This window comes from Bubalus bubalis, chromosome 17, assembly GCF_019923935.1.
Source record: "Bubalus bubalis isolate 160015118507 breed Murrah chromosome 17, NDDB_SH_1, whole genome shotgun sequence".
NCBI lineage: Eukaryota > Metazoa > Chordata > Mammalia > Artiodactyla > Bovidae > Bubalus > Bubalus bubalis.
In genome coordinates, this window is record NC_059173.1 from 3531849 (window position 1) to 3549731 (window position 17883).

General features: G+C 62.2%; 2 protein-coding genes across 6 annotated transcripts in view; both read left to right on the forward strand.

Moving 5' to 3' along the window:
• Window positions 1–9871, forward strand: part of TBC1D10A (TBC1 domain family member 10A) — a 28866-nt gene extending 18995 nt beyond the window's left edge. For all 3 annotated transcript variants that reach the window (XM_006069830.4, XM_006069833.4, XM_025267368.3), the window contains 7 exons: window positions 3169–3276; window positions 6588–6694; window positions 7292–7406; window positions 7490–7555; window positions 8124–8313; window positions 8438–8592; window positions 9037–9871. In XM_006069830.4, the coding sequence (XP_006069892.4) occupies window positions 3169–3276; window positions 6588–6694; window positions 7292–7406; window positions 7490–7555; window positions 8124–8313; window positions 8438–8592; window positions 9037–9507 (1212 nt within the window). In that variant the 3' untranslated portion in view covers window positions 9508–9871. The remainder of the gene's footprint in view (window positions 1–3168; window positions 3277–6587; window positions 6695–7291; window positions 7407–7489; window positions 7556–8123; window positions 8314–8437; window positions 8593–9036) is intronic.
• Window positions 9872–12125: 2254 nt separating this feature from the next.
• On the forward strand, window positions 12126–16672 carry CASTOR1 (cytosolic arginine sensor for mTORC1 subunit 1). Of its 3 annotated transcripts, none has more exons than XM_006069834.4 (9): window positions 12126–12387; window positions 12958–13028; window positions 14241–14428; window positions 14534–14666; window positions 14941–15067; window positions 15515–15628; window positions 15796–15878; window positions 15983–16077; window positions 16166–16672. In XM_006069834.4, exons 1-9 carry the CDS (start codon window positions 12275–12277, stop codon window positions 16232–16234), a joined length of 993 nt encoding a protein of 330 aa, XP_006069896.1. In that variant the 5' UTR covers window positions 12126–12274; the 3' UTR covers window positions 16235–16672. The 3 variants fall into 3 exon arrangements, with proteins under 3 accessions (XP_006069896.1, XP_006069897.1, XP_025123154.1); XM_006069835.4 differs by having other exon boundaries at window positions 12129–12387; window positions 14944–15067; XM_025267369.3 differs by lacking the exon at window positions 12126–12387 and adding an exon at window positions 12750–12768.
• Window positions 16673–17883: the final 1211 nt, after the last annotated feature.

The following is a 17883-nucleotide window of genomic DNA, read 5'->3' on the forward strand; positions in this document are numbered from 1 at the left end:
GGGTTCAGCCACACAGCCCCAACTCTCCAAGCCCATGGCTAGCAGAGTGACTTTGGGCAATCATTTCACTCCCCCAGCCTCAGTTTCCCTGCCCAAGTGGGAATGAGCGTCCTGTTGCGAGGCTCCTCCTGTCAAGCCCTGTGCCCGTGGGAGGAGAGGGGCACCCAGACCGGGGCTCTTTCTTACTGTTCTATGTAGACTTTCGGGCTTTCATTTTTTGCTTATTAGAAAAAATTTCACTTAAAAAAATACTTTTTTAAGGCAGTTGTTGCCCAGCTGCTTCCTGCCTGACTCTGGGGGTCTGTTTTCCTGCTTCCTCAGCCCTCGGGCCTTTACCCTGAGCTTCGCTCCTCTCACCGTCTGCGGAGGTGACTCGAGGCTGGCAGGAAGATGGCTATGGCATTCTCACCCCCGCCTCCTCGCAGATGGGAATTCCACAGGGGAGCTGTGAGGAGCTCCTCTCCGCAGAGCAGCCAGCATCACTTCCTCTTCCCCTTTGCTTCCCTGGTACTGTGGTTAGAGACCAGGGCTACCCGCCCAGCCGGGGCCACCAGAGGAGCCTGCACTCCACCCTCGCAGGAACCCTAGCGCACGGCTTATCTGCTGGCACTCTGGCCCCGGAGCTCTCACTGCCTTGCTGTGCCAGCTGGGTCGGAGGTGGTGGCACAGGAAGGACGACACCTGCACCCAGAAGTGGATCCAGACCCCCACCCCCTGCACGGATCCCGAGTCCCCGGGACCCGCCAGGCCCTGCAGAGAGACAGGGTGTTGGCTGGAATGCTGTCTTCCCCTGTCGGGCTCTGCCCTCCTTGAGCTCAGCAGGCTAGGTGTGGCTTCTCTCAGTTGTCATCAGAACTCTCCTTTCCCAAGGCCTTACCTCAGATAATGGCAATTCCTGTGCTTTGCGTTTGCTGAGCACTCCCTCTGGCTTTACCCTTGCTCATCCCCACCTCTGCCTCTCCCTAAGAGGTTAACATCTCCAGCACCCCGAGCTGAGGAGGATGCCAGAGGCCAGAGGGGGAAGGTTAGTTGCTCAGTCGTGTCCAACTCTGCAACCCCATGGACTGTAGCCCGCCATGCTCCTCTATCAATGGGATTTCCCAGGCAAGAATACTGGAGTGGTTGCCATTTCCTTCTCCAGGAGATCTTCCTGACCTAGGGATCGAACCCAAATCTCCTGTATTGCAGACAGATTCTTTACCACTGAGCCACCGAGGAAGCTGGCTGTATTCCCAGCTCTCCATCCCCACCTCCCCCACCTTGGGCCTGGGTGAGGCCGGGCCTCTCTGAGAGCTTAGTGGACTGAAGGTATTCCTGGACTCTCCTCGGTCCTGAGCAGACCGAGGGTGATGGGGCTGCAATGATATGTGGGGGCCAGCTCAGCTGAGCTTGGCCCTGGGGAGCCTGAAGGGCCTGTGGTTCCAGGTCATGTGCACCCCTTTGCCAAAGCCCGCCCAGACCACATGGCTTCCTTCAGGAGACCCCAGTCCCACAGCAGCGGGAAAGTGTTCATGGAGTCAGGCCGGTCCCTTCTGTTCCCTTCCTCTCCCCACTTTGCAGGCAGTCCCAGAAGCGCAACTTGGCTCCTCTGACCAGCCACTCTGTTCTTCCCCCACTGCCCTCAGCCTGCCTGCCTGTCTCCTTCCTGGTTCTTGACTCCCTCTGACCCTTGGAAAGTTTTCTCTTGTTTATGCTGGTCATTAGGAAGCCGGGCCTCCTGTGCTCCCTCCTCAGAGAGCCTCCCAGGGGACTCTCTCAGGGGGTTTCCAGATGAGGGGACTTAGGAGTGAGCCCGGGGCCCAGGGCCTCTGAGGTGTCCTCCCGGGATTGGAGAGGCAGAGAGGAAGCCATCATTTATTAACACCGACCGTGTCAGGCCCCGTGCTAGGCATGTGCCCTGTGCACCACATCTGATAGAATCCTAGTTGTTACCATTTTCATCTTACAGTTGATGAGAGGCGATGGGCTGAGGTCAGCGCTGGATTCAAACTCATCATCCGGGCACCGTCCACTTCCCACTGCCCTGAGCTTCCATCTCCACCCCAGGCCAGGCTGCTCGGTGCAGGGGCCGAGGGCAGTGTCACCGGACAGTTCCCCACCCTCTTTCCAGAGGAATGGTGCCTCTGCCTTTGCCCTCAATCTCTTTGACCCTTGGCCTTGAGGTCAAGGAGCACGATCAGGGCACCTGCCTTCAAGCCTCACTCTGCCCTCAAGCCCAGAGGAAGCTCATCTCCCCATGTGACTTGGAGAGGCCTGAGAAGTGAGCACCCAGGGCTCGGTCCTCCAGCCTGTGTGGTGTGGCTGGAAGTTGGCGTGGTCCCTGATGGAATGACCTTAAATATTGTCCCCACTCTGTGCCTCAGTTTCTCCATCTGTAAAACATGATGCTTTCTCAAGCCAGGTTTGGCAGTGGAAGCCTTTTTTCTGTTGAAGAGAACAAGCGTACGCATTGAGCACTAGCTCTGGGTCGTGAGATCGCCAGACACTTCCTCCCTCCCCTCTCCCAGGCCGTGATGGGGAAGGCCGGGGTCACTTTAGCCTGGGATCAGGACTCACACCCAGACCAGTTGCCTCCACCCTGGTCTGGAAATCGTGAGAGCTCGGGGCAGGGAGAGCAGAAGAGAGGGGATTCTTGACCAAACAAAGGGGAGCCATTCTGATCAGTTCCCGTCTTCTTCCTGAATTCTGCTGAGATCTTTCCTCTCTAGGCTGGATGTATCTTGCCACACAGCTGCTTAAACACTCCCATGAAAGCACCCAGGACACGTCTCTGGGCACATTCCGGGTCATCTTGTGAGCTGCTTTCCCTATGGCTGAGCCATGTTCCACATCGTGCAGATCCCTTCCTGATGACGTCCCAGGGGCTCCTCTAACTTGTCTGGTTCCATTTGGATTCAGAAAATTGAGATGGGGATTCATAATCCTGTGTGGACTTCAAGAATCCCTGTGTTGTCACTGGGCCAGGGAACACAGGGCCGCTGCCGTCACCTGCTGGCAGCAGACCCGGTGCAGTGTTGGAGCAACAGAGGTGGAGTCCGCTTTTCCCCCCGTTCCGCTCTTGCCCCCGTGCTCACGAAGGCCTGATGAGCACCAGCCTCTTGGGGGCTAGGGAGGGGGCAGCGGGCAGCCTGGCTGGATGCACAGGCATGGCCTCCCTTTGACTTCCAGATCCGGCTGCGGTGCCAGAAGGGCATCCCACCTTCTCTGCGGGGCCGCGCTTGGCAGTACCTGTCAGGAGGCAAGGTGAAGCTGCAGCAGAACCCTGGAAAGTTCGACGTGAGTTGCCCTTCCTTCCCCTGCCCTCCCTTCCTCGTCTCTGGACATCTTCCGAGGGGGCAGTGATCCTCTGTGCTCAGGGGACCTCTCCCCTCCAGAGCCGACTGCCAGGCCTGGTCAGTCTGTGACTCTGGGGGCTCCACTCATCTGAGGCGCCAGCCCTGAGCAGGCCTCAGTGGGGTGGACAGATTGGCAGCCGCCCAGATTTGCTCTCTTGGACTTGGTGGACTACCTCTCAGCTCTTGGTTATTGGGAGGGACACTCAGAGCCCTTCCCTGACCACCTGGGGCCTGAGCTCTGGGCCTTCGGGGGCTGCCCAGCAGGGTTCACAGGACCCTAACGCCTTTTGACTTCCCGTTCTCTACTCTTTCTCTTGCCTCATCCAAGCCAGCTAAACTTGGTTCACCCATGTTGCTTATGGGCTTGTCTGTTCTGGGGGTGGCAGAGCCAAACCAGTGTCCTTAGAGTTTAGAAGCCAGTCAGGGGTCAGACAGGATACCCTCTGACAGCCATGCCTTACCTTCCCACTGCTCCCCACCCCAGATTGCCAAGGTGAAGAACACCCCTCCATTCATGAGGCTTCTTGGGGCCCCCGTGGCCCGGGCTGCTCCTCCAGCCTGCTTCTCTAGGGAACTCGGCAAGTCAGTTGGCTTTCCCGGGGCTGCCCCAGCTCACCTGCCAGACTTGGCCCCAGGCCTCAGGGCATCTCTCAGGCTCTTGGGACTGATGCTAGGCAGTGAGAGAGCTGTCAGTCAGCAGCTCCCTGTTGACAAAATTCATGCTTCAGTGAACAGCCCTCTCCCGCCAAACCTATTCCTGGAGCTGCTGCTGTAGACCGGGAAGTGGGGAGAGTGGCCCAGGGGACGGGGGTTGCTGGAGTGTCTGGCTGAGGGCAGGCCTGAATCAGGGGTCAGGCTGTCCCACAGAGCACCGACATCATGCCCACTCAGGCAGCCTCTTGGCTCCAGAGTCTTCCTCCCTGTGGCTACATCACTTCCATGTCAGGGGGCTGCCTTCTGGCAGAGTGGGAAGCTCAGGGGTGGGGTGGGAACGTCACCAAGGCCCTAGGTTACCTTCAGCAGCCAGAGCACAGCCTGAGAGCTGAGGGAGCTCGGGGGCCTGGTCAGCCTCCTGGTTCCACAGTTAGCAGACATGATGCCTCTGAGGAGCAGCGGAGTGCAGAGCTCTCTGTGCTGTGTGTGTCTGGGGAGTGGTGTGTCCCGAGAGGGGTCGGCCGCCTCTGTGGGGTCTGAAGGTTGCTTGTGGGAGGTGGTAGACTGGCCCAGAAAGCCCTTCATGATGTTTTGAACCTTAGTGGCAGGGCCCCGAAGCGATCCTGGGGGCCAGGACAGTGGTTTGTGAGCACAGCAGGAGGGACTCTGCCTGCCTGTGGGGTGGAGGAAGTGGACGGGGAGAGAAGCTGCCTCCGGCTGCTGGGGCAAGAGGCCAGAGGCAGGGGCGCCGTGAGGGGCTGTGGTGCAGCAATCCTGCCCCCGCAGGCCCGCACTGACCCCAGCCTCCGCCGTCAGCGCAGGCTCCACACCCCGGCAGCTCCTCCTCCTCTGCGCTGGCCACTTCTTCCTCCTTCCTCAGGCAGGACAAGACCTTCCAGTCTTTTTCTTCCCTGGTTTTCTTCTCCGATTTCCCTTCTTGACAACGCCAGCACCTGCAGGCTCCATGGGGGGCTGCGGTAACTGCATCGCCCCCAGCGGCCCCTATCTGCCTTGGACTCTCGGCACCCTTTCTCCCTGCAGGCCCTTCGGCTGCACGTTTCCCTTTCTGAGGGGTGGTGACCCTGTGTGGCTGAGTGCTGTGAGCTGCTGAGGAACCCAATGAGCGTGTTCTAGGAACCTTGGGTTCCCAGGTCCACACCTCAGCAGAACCTTCAGGAGAACTTGTGGGACCCTCCTTTCCTTCCTGACAAAAGCAGACCTGCACTGTACTCAAGACAGTGTCTCGGATCAGGACCGCATCCTGACCTGCGGCGCCTGGGGCATGAGCGGCCCCCGCCGAGGGGGGTTGCGCAGGCACAGGTCGAGTGTGCACCTGCCCCAGGGCCCACTGTCCAGACCCTGCGCCCCTCCCTTCACCCTCCAGCCTCCAACACTCCTTTGTCTCAGTGTTTACCCTCTTGTATCAAGTTACCTGACACCCTAGGGTCCTTATTTCAATCCTGGGACACCCCCACTGAGGAGGCACAGATGGAAAGGGACTTGTATGAAGTCACCTGCCAGGCAGGGGCCTGGGCCTACACCCACTGATGTGTTTGCTGCGGACCCAGACTTCCTCCTGGGGCCCTCCTTGCACTGCCCAACACGTAGACAACGAGGGCTCTGTCTGCTTCCCTGCGCAGCCCTCCAGGCATCCTTTCCACTGAGTTGTTTCTTTTTTGAAAGCTGAGGTTATGAACTTACATAAAGTAAAGTACACAGATCTTAAGCACACAGTTCAGAGAGTTTGGACAAATAATATATACCCCTGTAACCTACAAGCAAGTAAGATAGAGGACATTTCAAGTAATTGAGAAAGGATCTTTCTTTGTGTAGTAGCTTTGTTTTCATAAATGGAACTCATGCAAAAATGTTCACGGAAATTCAAAGAAAAGAGTAAAAATTTGCTGAAACCCCAGCACCCAGAGATGGCTCTGAGGCTAATGGTGTGACAGATGTCATGACGTTGCTCAGGGTAGCAGAACACACACACACACACGCTTCCTGAATGGGTGGCACCTCTTGTACAGGGAGGTAGGTAGCACAGGAGTTGGGGTTGACAGCTCTGAGTCAGCCTGGCTTCCAGACCCAGCTGCATCATTTTTCTAGCCACAAGGCATCAGGCAAGTGGCTTTTCTTTGACCCTCAGTTCCTCACCTGTGAACAGTGTAACAATAGGACCTGTCTCTGGGGGGCTGAGAACAGTCGGCAAGGCCCACGTGTGCCATCTCAAGTGGTGCTCAGGGTGGTGCTCCCAGGTGGGAGTCGTTGCTTCCAAGTTGCCTTCCATCTTCAGGGGGTAACAAGGTGTTTGAGTCCTGAATGAAGTACCTGGAGGTTATCTCAAGCTACAGCTATGTCAGGCACTCTTACCCACGTGGGTCTTCCTCCTGGAGCCTAGGTAGCCCCTCAGGGTTTCCAGGACTCTGCTCCCCTTGTCTGTGCCCCGCCCAAGCTTCCTGACTTGTCCTTGGGGAGGCCCAGTCAGGATGGGATCAGGTGGACATTGTCCCTGGTGATGGGGCCTCCTCCACAACCTGGGACGGTGATATCCTCCCAGCCATCCTAACTCCTAAGAGATGCTCTTGACCTTGCTTCCAGGAGCTGGACATGTCCCCTGGGGACCCCAAGTGGCTGGATGTGATTGAGCGTGACCTGCACCGGCAGTTCCCTTTCCACGAGATGTTTGTGTCCCGGGGGGGCCACGGGTGAGCAGGCTGGCCCTTGTGGGCTGTCCCTTTCCCTCAGAAAGAGAAGGTAAAATGAATCTGGCGGCACGTTGGGGGTCCCGGAAGCTGGAGGGTCCTGACTGCACTGTTAGTTCCCTCTTTGGTTCAAACCAAAGATGGGTCCTCTTAGGTCTGGGGCACTTCACCCTGTACTTCCCAGAGAGCTAGGCTCGCCTGGCCTGGCCTTCCTCTGGAAACAGGAAGATGCACAGATCGAGTGGGGAGAAAGAAGGCTGGAGAGAGCTGGGTGGGTACAAGGTATGCAGGAGAGGAGAGACGTGGCGGCCAGGCCAGGACCGAGACAGACCTGGGACGGGGCTGGCCTGGCCGAGGGGCCACAGCTGCTAAGCCAGGAGCCACGCGCTCTGCCCCGGCCCTGCTCCCCGCTTTCTTTTTGAGCCTCTGCCCTCACCTGTCAAAGGAGGGTGCAGGGGCTGCAGTGGGGGACTGACCCCTGGTGACCCCAGTCTGCAGGGAAGTGCAGCCTCTGAGTCAGGTCTGGCCCAGTGGGGCACAGGTGAGTCCTGTGGGTGGCCGAGTCCACCCGTCAGCCCTTCCCTGCTCACCTCTCCACAGCCAGCAGGACCTGTTCCGGGTGCTAAAGGCCTACACACTGTACCGACCCGAGGAGGGCTACTGCCAGGCCCAGGCACCCATCGCCGCTGTGCTGCTCATGCACATGCCTGCCGAGGTACCCCCAGGCCACGGGCGGGCGGGCAGACGGGCGGCTGGGGAACACCCAGCAGCCAGGCCTCACGTCTCTCTTGCCCACAGCAAGCCTTTTGGTGCCTGGTGCAGATCTGTGAGAAGTACCTGCCCGGCTACTACAGTGAGAAGCTGGTGAGTGCTTGCCAGCCTGGCCCTGGCCTGAGACCTGCCCCAGATCTGACACCTTTGTGGCCTCTCCAGGCCTTAACTCCCTGTGCCCGTGGAAGTCCTTCCCGGCCTCCCACTTCCACCCTCCCTCCACCTCTGCCTCCCTGTGGCTGTTTCTCCAGGGCACCACGCTCCTCCTGCCTTGGCCTTCCAATAGGCTTAATCCTCCACCCCTTCCTTCCTCTGATAACTCTTCTTTCCTCTCAGCTTTCAGCCCATGAGCTTTCCCTGACCTGACAGGCGGGGCCTCTGGCACATGCCTCCCAGGGTCTTGTTCCTGCCGTGCCCTTAGGGGGCACTTAGCCCCCTCCCTCCCTCTACTCCCTCAGCCCTCGATGCTTCTGTGGTTTGTGTCTGTCTGCCTCTCTGCAGGACACGCTCAGTGAGGGGGACTAGCTGTGTCTGGTGTGCTTATCATTGCAACCCAGCACCCAGCAGGAGCTTGGCACCCTGCAGCATGAGCCGCCTGAGGAGCCAGGGGTGGCTGCCGCGGGCCCTCGGTCACAGCCCGGTGGCTTCCCTGTCCCCCCAGGAGGCCATCCAGCTGGACGGGGAGATCCTCTTCTCGCTGCTGCAGAAGGTGTCTCCCGTGGCCCACAAGCACCTCAGCCAGCAGAAGATCGACCCGCTGCTCTACATGACCGAGTGGTTCATGTGCGCCTTCTCGCGCACCTTGCCCTGGAGCTCCGTGCTGCGTGTCTGGGACATGTTCTTCTGTGAAGGTACCGGGCTGGGCTCGGGCCAGCACCCCTGCCACCAGTCCAGTTCACGGGGGGGGCCTCTGTTTGCAGAGAAACTCCCCAGAGCAGCCCCCACCACCCGCATTCACTGCCTGCCCCCCTGCAGGAGTCAAGATCATCTTCCGGGTGGGCTTGGTGCTGCTGAAGCAGGCGCTGGGCTCCCCCGAGAAGGTCCGAGGCTGCCAAGGCCAGTACGAGACCATCGAGCGGCTGCGGAGCCTCAGCCCCAAGGTCATGCAGGAGGCGTTCCTGGTCCAGGAGGTACAGCCACCCCTGCCCCTCACCCCCGGAGGGAGGGGGAGACTGAGGGCCTGGTGGGGGCCTGCGGCCTTGTGCTCAGCAGCCCAAGACGGCATGGACAGACCTCGTCCTTCTGTCTGAACAAGGAGAGGGGCACAGAGAGGCCCAGATCCCCCTAGAAGGAATGAGAGTAGGTGCAGCCCCCACCCATCAAGCCTTGGCTTTATTTTCCCGTTTTTCTCTCTTGTGGATCTTTGTCTCTGGGGGGCTGGAGTGAGGCGATACACAGGTAGGGAGGAGGACTCGTGGCTTTCTCCTCCGAGGCGGTGGGCCTCGAGGGCCTGGCTCACCTGGCAGTCACTCTGGGGCCTGTGACCACCATCCTGTGGTCAGCCCTCATGGCCCGGGCTGGGAGGCGGAAGGGGACAGCTCTTCCTGACGCCCCCCGCCTTCACCGCCCCACAGGTGGTGGAGCTGCCAGTGACGGAGCGCCAGATCGAGCGCGAGCACCTCATCCAGCTGCGGCGCTGGCAGGAGACGCGGGGGGAGCTGCAGTGCCCGTCCCCACCCAGGCTGCACGGCGCCAAGGCCATCCTGGAGGCAGAGCCGGGCCCACGGCCCAGCCTGCAGCCCTCACCATCCATCCGCCTGCCCCTGGACACCCCCCTCTCTGGCTCCAAAGGCAAGTCCAAGGCATCCAAGCAGGTCCAGAGGGAGCCGCGGGAGCCGGCGAGGGAGAGTGGGCAGCGGAACCAGCCACCCGCCCTGAGTCAAGCCAAGGCAGCGGCTGCCACGGGAGACGCATCTCCCCCACAGGATATGCCCGTGCAGGACCCAGCCCCCCAGGACCCCCAGGGCTCGGCCCCCCGGGACTCAGCCCACCACCGCTCCCGGGAGAGCCTGACGTCCCAGGAGAGTGAGGACACCTACTTATAACCCTGGCAGCTCAGGCCCCTGGGCTGGGGTCTCCACACACCACACGGTTCACTGACTGACTGACACTCCAGGGCCCGCGCACCCTCCGAGGGCCCGCTGCCTGGCCCCGGGCGGCAGAGAGTCTGGCTGGCCCAGCACAGATTCTGCCTGAGTCTCCTTATTTATTTTCTCCAGAGTGGAGCTCGGGCCGGCCCAGTTGGGGCGGGTAGAAGTGCGGGCCGATGGATGGGGCCTCACCCAGCCCCTCCTGAGGGGATGCTCCCCAGGGCCAGGGCACGGATGTGGTGGGGGTGGGGGGTGGGGAGGTTCTTTGTGTAAAATAGAAACATGGTTTTGTACAGAAATAAACAGGCTTGTGTAGAGAGCTGGTGTGTAGCTTGGGACTGGGAAGGGGGTCCCACCTCTAGGGCTCAGCATCTCCTACAGAGGCCCCCATCCCAGCCCCAATTTCCCCTACTTCATCCCCCCGGCCCATGGCCACCGCCTGCCAAGGGTGAGGGTCACCAGGGCTAAGGCAGAGCAGGGCCTGCTCCCCAGGCCTTGATCCCTGCCCGTCACAGAGGTGAGGGGCTCCGTAAGTCCTTCCGGAGTCCTCCTCCTCCAGGGGCTGGCCTGGATGCCACTTTGGACCCCAGTAAGGTACTCGTTCTGGGCCGGGTGCTGGTGCCAAGGGTGGGTGGTTGTGAAGAACTGCCCTCCCATGCTTAGCGCAGGCCTCCATCCAAGTTAGAGGGGTGCGGGGCGAAGTCTGAATCTGTGATACGAGGTGCCTGCTGGCCGCTTACCGAGCTGAGCACATGCCAGGCTGGGCTGGCTGATTGACGACTGGGTGGGCTTCATCCCTATCCCCGTTTTACAGAGGAGGAAGCAGAGGAGCTGACTGGGAGAGGTGAAGCTGATCCAGATTGGGACCCAGAGCCCCTCACTACCTCTCCTGACTAGGGTGACCTGACTCCACATTGAGGACCCAGGCAGGCAGTGTGGTGACCAGCAAGGGTGAGAACAGGGTGTCCCTGGGAGAGGCCCCCCTTCTGCTGAGGAAGCAGCTTTTCCAGTCAAACAATAGTGGCTGTTCCTGGCAGGCCACCAGGCTGGGCCGGGCCGGGGTGGGGGTGCGGGGGGAGAGGGAGGGAGGAGCAGAGCCTCCCTGGGAGCGTTTAGGCATCGCAGGGCTGCGGCCTTGGCCTGGGACACCCTGTTCTGGTAGAACCAGGGATACTGAGGCTGAGGAGGTCAAGGGTCACATGAACTTTTCAGGGCAAACCACCTACTTCTCACCTGCCACTCCCCACTGTGGCTTCCTATGCCACCTGCCCCTGAATTGAGGGCTCGGCCTCAGAGGACACTCCCCTCCCCTGGCCCTCCAAGGGACTGGCCAGGATCGGTGGCTGCGGTGTTCCATGGGGACCCACTGAGCCGGAGAGTCTAGGGAGGGCAGGTGCTGCCCCTCTTCCATCCGCCTACCGTAAAGGCTGCCGAGTGGGCAGGAGGCCTGCTCAGACCTGCTGGGTCCATCAGACCCGAGTCCTGCTCTAACCTGTTTGATTCAGAGCCTTGGCAGTGATGCCTGAGGACGCTTGGGCCAGGCAAGGGCCCCTGGAACACGTTCTGTCCTGCTGCAGGGCCAGCCTCCGTGTGCTCATGCCTGTGCGCACCGGGGTCTTTGCAGGCCTGAGGACGCCTGAGCAGAGCCCAGCCCTGATGTGGAAACGAGCCCAAGTTGGCACTCACCAGCCTCGGATCTGGGGCGTCTGCCAGTGCTGGGGGCCTCCTTGGGCATGAAGCATGTTTAGGTGTGCTCAGGCCACGTCAGTCCTGCTCACGACTGCAACCTTATGTCTCAGCGGAGAACCTGAGGACCCAGTGAGCCCCAGATGCATGGGCCCTGTTCCCCCAAAGGTTGGGAAATGCCCAAACAAGTGTTCAGCCTGGTGGCCTTCAGCCCCCTCCCCACCACGTGCTGCTCAGAGAATGGCTGGGGCCCTCCCTTCTGCTCTGGAAGCTGGGTGAGAGTAAAAGATGTTGAGGCCACTGAGTCAAGCTTCACCTTGTCAGTCCACTCAACGGGGCTCACGAAGCAGGGAGGGTATGTGTCAATACTAGTCCCGGGCAGCCCTCGCTGGGGAACTTTTGTCCCCGCCACCCCTGCCAGCTCTGGTAGCCCTGCCAGTTCTGAGCCACGAGAGGAAGAAGGGGCAAGGCACCAGGACGCTCTCAGGGCCTAGAACCACACGGCTGCCTGGGCTGCGGCAGCGGACCCCGCCCCTCGCACGTTCCAGGAGTTTGGGGGCTGTGTTCTGTCCCAGGCGCGCCTCCAAGGCTCAGCGAAATTAATTCTAAGGCCCAAGGACAGATACGACTACCAGTCTCCGCCGGCTCGGGACCCCAGCGCAGCGGGCGTCCTACAGAAAGCGCGGAGTCCTGAAAGGGGGCAAGGCGCGGCAGGGCCCCCCACCCCCGCAGGAGGACTCGACGCGGGTGGGGTCAGCGGCTGATTCCCGAGCCCAAACCGGTGGGGCGGAGCCAGCAGGGGCGGGTAGGGCGGGCCGGACGGAACAGAGTGAGGCTCCGGCGCTAGAAGGAGGCGTGGCCACCCTGGATTGGCCGCCCGGTCCGCGTGGCGTGGCTTTCGGGGAGCTGGCGTAGCTGGCGGCGTGCGCTCGGCCGCGCAGCGGCCCCTTTAAGCCCCCCGGCACCGCCCCCAGCGACCCGCCCCCAGCACCGCCTGGGTCCTGTGGGCTGCGGGGTCGGGTCCGCGCGGGCCGCGATGGAGCTGCACATCCTAGAGCACCGGGTGCGGGTGCTGAGCCTCGCCCGCCCCGGCCTCTGGCTCTACACCCACCCGCTCATCAAGCTGCTCTTCCTGCCCCGCCGAAGCCGGTGCGCGCCCGGGTTCGCGGCACAGACGGGGGTGGGCTGCACTGTCGCTCTGGGACGGGGTCGGGAGATTAGGGCCGTAGTGGGGCCAGCGGGAGCCGACGGGGAGAGCCCTCCCTGGCCTCCTCCCTCCCCCGCCCCGGCCGCCATCCGGCCTGGGCCTAACCTCCCCGGGACCGCCGCCTATCCGGCCCCGTGAGGCCCCCTCCCAGGGCCGGTTAAAGCGCAAACAGCCTGGGATGGTCAATGCTTAACCCTAGTGGTGTCAGGTGGGGGCATTCTTTCCTGGCGACTGCGTAGAACTTTTTCCACTTGCCTCCCGTCGGGTCAGAGGGGCTTGGTCTAGAGGGCTCAAGGTTCGACGGCCTGAGTTTGCAGCCGCGGGTGAGCCTCTCCTCCTGTCCCGGCGTGGAGGTCGGGGAGGCGGAAAGCAGTTCACAGTTCTGGAAACGGGGCACACACCCCACTGTCCTGGGGAGAAAACAGGCTTGAGGGGGCAGGGAGGCGCCCGGCCGGGGTCTACCCGCCCCCTCCGCCCCACCCAGGCTGAAGATGCCCCCCGCCCCCAACCAGGTGCAAGTTCTTCAGCCTGACGGAGACCCCCGAGGATTACACGCTCATGGTGGACGAGGAGGGCTTCAAAGGTGGGGGCTGGGCTGGGGAGGGGGTCTAAGGGAGGAGACTGCGCTCGTCCCTTTGCGAGGTTCTCACCGAATGCTAAGATCCATGGTCGCAAGAGCTGGGGGCCGAAGGCGGATGGATCTGGGTTCGAATCCATTCCCACTTCTCACTGGCTGTGTGCCCTTAAGCAAGTCACTTCCCCTCTCTGAGCTGTTTCCTCTTATGTAAAATGGAATAGTTACGGCGCTGATCTAATAGGGTCCCTCGAGGGCTTTATAAACGGGGCTGTGTGTGAAGGGCGGTTAGCAGCTCCTGGCCGGCCAGCAGGGCCTCAGTTACAGTTCTGGGGCAAGAATCGGGTTCCTGCGGCTGTTTCACCAGCCCACCCCAGCCCCGCCGTTATTACCCCCACTGACTCCTCTCTTCTCTGGTGTGTGTCACCCCCTCCCCAACTGGTCTGGCGGCTCCAGGAGTCTGAGATGGTTGGGGAAGGAATGCAGGAGGAGCAGCCAGCCAGCCCAGGGCAGGGACCTGGCGGGCCTCCTAGCTGTGCTTGGGCAATTAGCAGCCACCCTGGCCGTGGCCCCTGCTCCGGACTGGACGCTAGCCTGGTCCGTCCCTGATCCCTGGAGTTGACATCTACCTCCTTACTCCTGCCAGCCTGGCCCATGCTGACAGGCCTGGAGTCTCAGGCCAGATCACTGGGGCTTCATCGGCAGGCATAGCGCTGCTTCAGGCCTTAGTTTCCCTATTTGTGCAGCAGGGAAGTTTGGATCTGCTCAGAGTAAACGGCATCCCCTAGCCAACTTGGTCTGCTGGCTCCCCCTGGTGGTGCCACGTGGTATAAGGCTTCTGTTCGCCCACGGAGCATTTGTCTTGAGGGCCACACCGTCATCCCATTTTACAGAAGAGGAAACTGAGGCTCAGAGAAGTTAAATCATTTACCCCAGGCCAACAGAAAGTAGATGGTGAGGCTGGGATTGGAACCCAGCTCTGTCTGAATTCGGAGCTCCGATCCTAACTGGGAAGTTTCAATCCCTGACAGGCCAACACCTGAAGCACCTCTCAGTCCTTGCAGACATGCAGGTCTCAGGACCAGAACTTGGGGGAGGAAGACAGCTCCAGTCTCCAGACCTGACCCGATCTTGGTAGAGCTCCCCGTAAGGCTCAGACAGGGAAACAGGGCAGGGTCCGCCCTGTAGGCCCTAACTGGGCCTGTGCCCCCTGCCCCACAGAGCTGCCCCCATCCGAGTTCCTGCAAGTGGCCGAGGCCACGTGGCTGGTGCTGAACGTGTCGTCCCCCAGCGGCGCGGCCGTGCAGGCCGCCGGGGTCACCAAGATCGCCCGGTCAGTGATCGCACCGCTGGCCGAGCACCACGTGTCCGTGCTGATGCTGTCCACCTACCAGACAGACTTCATCCTGGTGAGTCCCGCAGGTGCTGGGTTGGGGCGGGGGGAGGAGGGGTGCGGGGCAGGGCGGGCCCCATAGGTGCTTGGGGACCCATGCCTTCTGCCTCTCCTGGCCCAGGTGCGGGAGCAGGACCTGTCCGTGGTGATCCACACGCTGGCCCGGGAGTTCGACATTTACCGAGAGGTGGGCGGGGAGCCTGTCCCTGTTGCCAGGGACGATTCCAGCAACGGCTTTCCCCGTGCCCAGCATGGTGAGGGTCGCTCTCTGACACCCGGGCCTCGGCGGGGGCTCCTCTTCCCACCGGGGGCCCTTCCCTTGTGCAGGTGGGGCTGTGGGTTTGGGGAGACCAGCTGACACGGACCCCCACCTCCTCAACAGAGGGCTCCGGGAGAACCCAGGCAGCTTCCTGCAGGTGCTGCCTGACCCTACTCCCAGCCCAGGCCGTCTCTCTCTGGCTGGCCACCAGGGGGCGCCCCCGCCCACAGTCGGCCTTTCACCTCCGCCACCATCTGGTCCCTCCCCAGCAGGGCCCAGCCCCACGGTGCACCCCATCCAGAGCCCACAGAACCGATTCTGCGTCCTCACGCTGGACCCCGAGACGCTGCCAGCCATCGCCACCACCCTCATCGACGTCCTCTTCTACTCGCATAGGTGGGCCCCTTGGCATTGGTCTACACACCTTGTTCCTGGGCTTCTTCCCATCACCTTCCGCCCACCCCTGGGATCTGCAGTTCTGTGTCCTGTTCCATGGCTGGGGTTCCTGGCTGTCTGTGACACCCCTGTGCCCTGCACTGAGGTCCAAGCAAGGCCCCAAAGCCACAGCTGGGGCCCCCTCCCCACCGTGGCATGGGCAGAGCCCCCTGAGCTATGCCCTAGTCAGGCCCTCTGGACCTGGGGTAAAATCCTCTTTGTCACATTCAGGGTTCATCATCCTCTCCCGTCCCCAGCCATACCAGCAGGTCAGGGCCCTCAGACGAGGGGGGAGGACAGGGGGCCAGGAGGGTCTGCCCAGGGCCCCCTGTGCCAGCCCCTTTGCAGGTGTGGAGCCCAACTGGGAGGTAGAGCGGGCAGATCACCTGAGCCTCCCATCCTCCCCAGTCCCCCTAGGGAGGCAGCCTCTGGTGGTCCGGGATCCAGCTCCATCACCTTCTTTGCCTTCTCCCTCATCGAGGGCTACATCTCCATTGTCATGGATGCTGAGACGCAGAAAAAGTAAGTGACCCCTGACCCCAGGTGGTACACAGGCCCTCGGCCAGCCCCAGGGAGGGGGCAGCTAGAGCGTCCAACGCTGAGGTCAGCAGGCTGACCTCCTCCCGGGCTCACAGTGGGGGCAAGGGTGGACCACGGTACCCCGGCCCACCACCCTTCTGCCGCCCTAGGTTCCCCAGTGACCTGCTGCTGACCAGCTCCTCGGGCGAGCTGTGGAGGATGGTGCGCATTGGCGGACAGCCCCTGGGCTTCGGTGAGGGGCCGCACCTTGTGTCGGGGGCTGCGGAAGGGCTGGGGCTTGGGGGGGTGGTGGGGGGTAGACTGCGGTGACCCACACAGCCCCTCCTCGACCCTCAGACGAGTGTGGGATCGTGGCGCAGATCGCGGGCCCCCTGGCTGCAGCCGACATCTCGGCCTACTACATCAGCACCTTCAACTTCGACCATGCCTTGGTGAGCCCCCTGGCTGGGGAGGGGGCCCTGGGCGGAGGGGGAGGGGGCAGGGCGACCCTGACGCCTCCCTGTGCCCGCCGGCCCGCAGGTGCCCGAGGACGGCATCGGCAGCGTCATTGAGGTCCTCCAGCGCCGGCAGGACGGCCTGGGCTCTTGAGGCTCCGGGGGCAGGCCACAGCAGCCTCCGGGGTCTCCCCTTGCCCTCTGGCTTCCAGAGACTTCTCAAAGCTGTGTGCTCCAGCTCTGGGACGTTCCTGCCGGGGGGCCCCCTCCTTCCGCTCTGTGTATGTAAGCTGCAAGCAGACGCCGGCTCTCAACGTGGCCGCCGCGTGTCTGCCCAACGCAGGGGACGTGGTGCTCTGGGCTTCTTCCAGGAAGCCCTCAACCCTCCCTGCGGGGCCTCGGGGTTTGCACATTCCCTGCCTGAGGCCTGAGCCTCCCCCATCTCTGCGCCGCCCCCGGCTGGGTTGCCTGACCCAGCAAAGGAGTTCTGACTGTGCCTTCCCTTCCTGGGGCCTCCAAGAAAAGTATTTTTACACCTCTCTCTCTCTCTCCTTTTTAAATCAACTTGTTAATAAAGAGCTTATACCGAGCAGACCAGGTTGTGGTCCTTGGGGTCGTCCAAGCCTCAGCCACGGGACTGCCGCCTGAGGTCCTGGACTGTACCCGCCTCTCCCACCCCATCCTGTGCAGCCGGCTCTGGGCCGGGCTCACCTCAGCCTCCCTCTGTGCTCACCTCGAGAGCCAGCGCCCCCATTCTCAGGATAAAGTGACTGGAGCGCCGGCAGGGGGAGTGACCCAAGCCAGGGCCATGTGATTCCCTGCCGGGGCTGCCCAGCTCTGAGGTTCAGCCTCTCTCTTCATTCCTTTCTGGGTCTGAACAACCCAGGAGGTTCGGAGCAGAGCAGAGGCTCCCAGACCCTCCTGTCTGGGGTGGGGGTCCCGCATCCCCCCCCACCCCACCGCCACCTTGGCTGTGGCTGGCCTGCTGTCAGCTTTCTCTTGGACCACACCTGAGTCCTGGCCATCCCTGGTGGGAGTGATCACTCAGTTCTTGCCCCCAGGGCTTTCCCGGAGCAGTGCTGGGAGGGCCCGGCCAGAGTAGGCAGCTGAGAGTCCATGCTGGGCTTGGGCTTGGCTTGGCCACACAGACCGGACAGGGGACTGGAGGCCCCCAGGAGCCTCTGCGCCCAGAGGCTCCACAAACCTGGGCCTGGGTTTCCTGTCGCTGTGGGGCCACCTCCCCATTCCGTGGGCTGGGATTCCGCTGTGACCTGGTGGGGCCCTACAGATGCGCGGGGGAGGTTATCGGGTGCCCTCAGCCCAGACCCGCCCGTGCACAGAAAGGGAAGAAGGGTGTGACTTCGGGGTACTCAGAGGTCGTGGTGGCTCCCCAGAAAAGCCAGAGCGGGGCCAGGCCTCTGGCAGCACGCCCGCCCTGCCCCTGGGAACCTGGGGGCTGCAGATCAGAGGAGCAGGGAGCACGGCCCAGCCCGGTGAGTGGCGGTCGGGGGCCCAGGCCAGCCCTTTCCCCCCTCCCCATGGCCTCAGTTTCCCCAGTGCCTGGAGACCTGGGAGGCAGCCCGCTTAGGATCCAATACCCCTTGGGCCCTGGGGAGAGGGCATTTGTCTGTGGATTGTGTTTGGGGTGGGGGGAGTCTTGCTTCTCTCCCTGGAGGACCCACCCTGGGCCTTGGCTGGAGGGATATCCCAGGCTGAGATGGGGGCTTTAGAACCAGAATTCCCGGGGCTGCCTGACCTGCATCTGGAGGGTTCCTGGCCACCTGTCCAGCTCTGGGGGGGTCT

Excerpts from the sequence above, each read along its gene's own strand:
- CASTOR1 (XM_006069834.4), top strand. The coding sequence starts at position 12,275 with ATGGAGCTGCACATCCTAGAGCACCGGGTGCGGGTGCTGAGCCTCGCC. Across the intron at positions 12,388-12,957 it reads TTCCTGCCCCGCCGAAGCCG|GTGCAAGTTCTTCAGCCTGA; the intron begins GTGCGCGCCCGG and ends GCCCCCAACCAG. Across the intron at positions 15,629-15,795 it reads GATGCTGAGACGCAGAAAAA|GTTCCCCAGTGACCTGCTGC; the intron begins GTAAGTGACCCC and ends CTGCCGCCCTAG.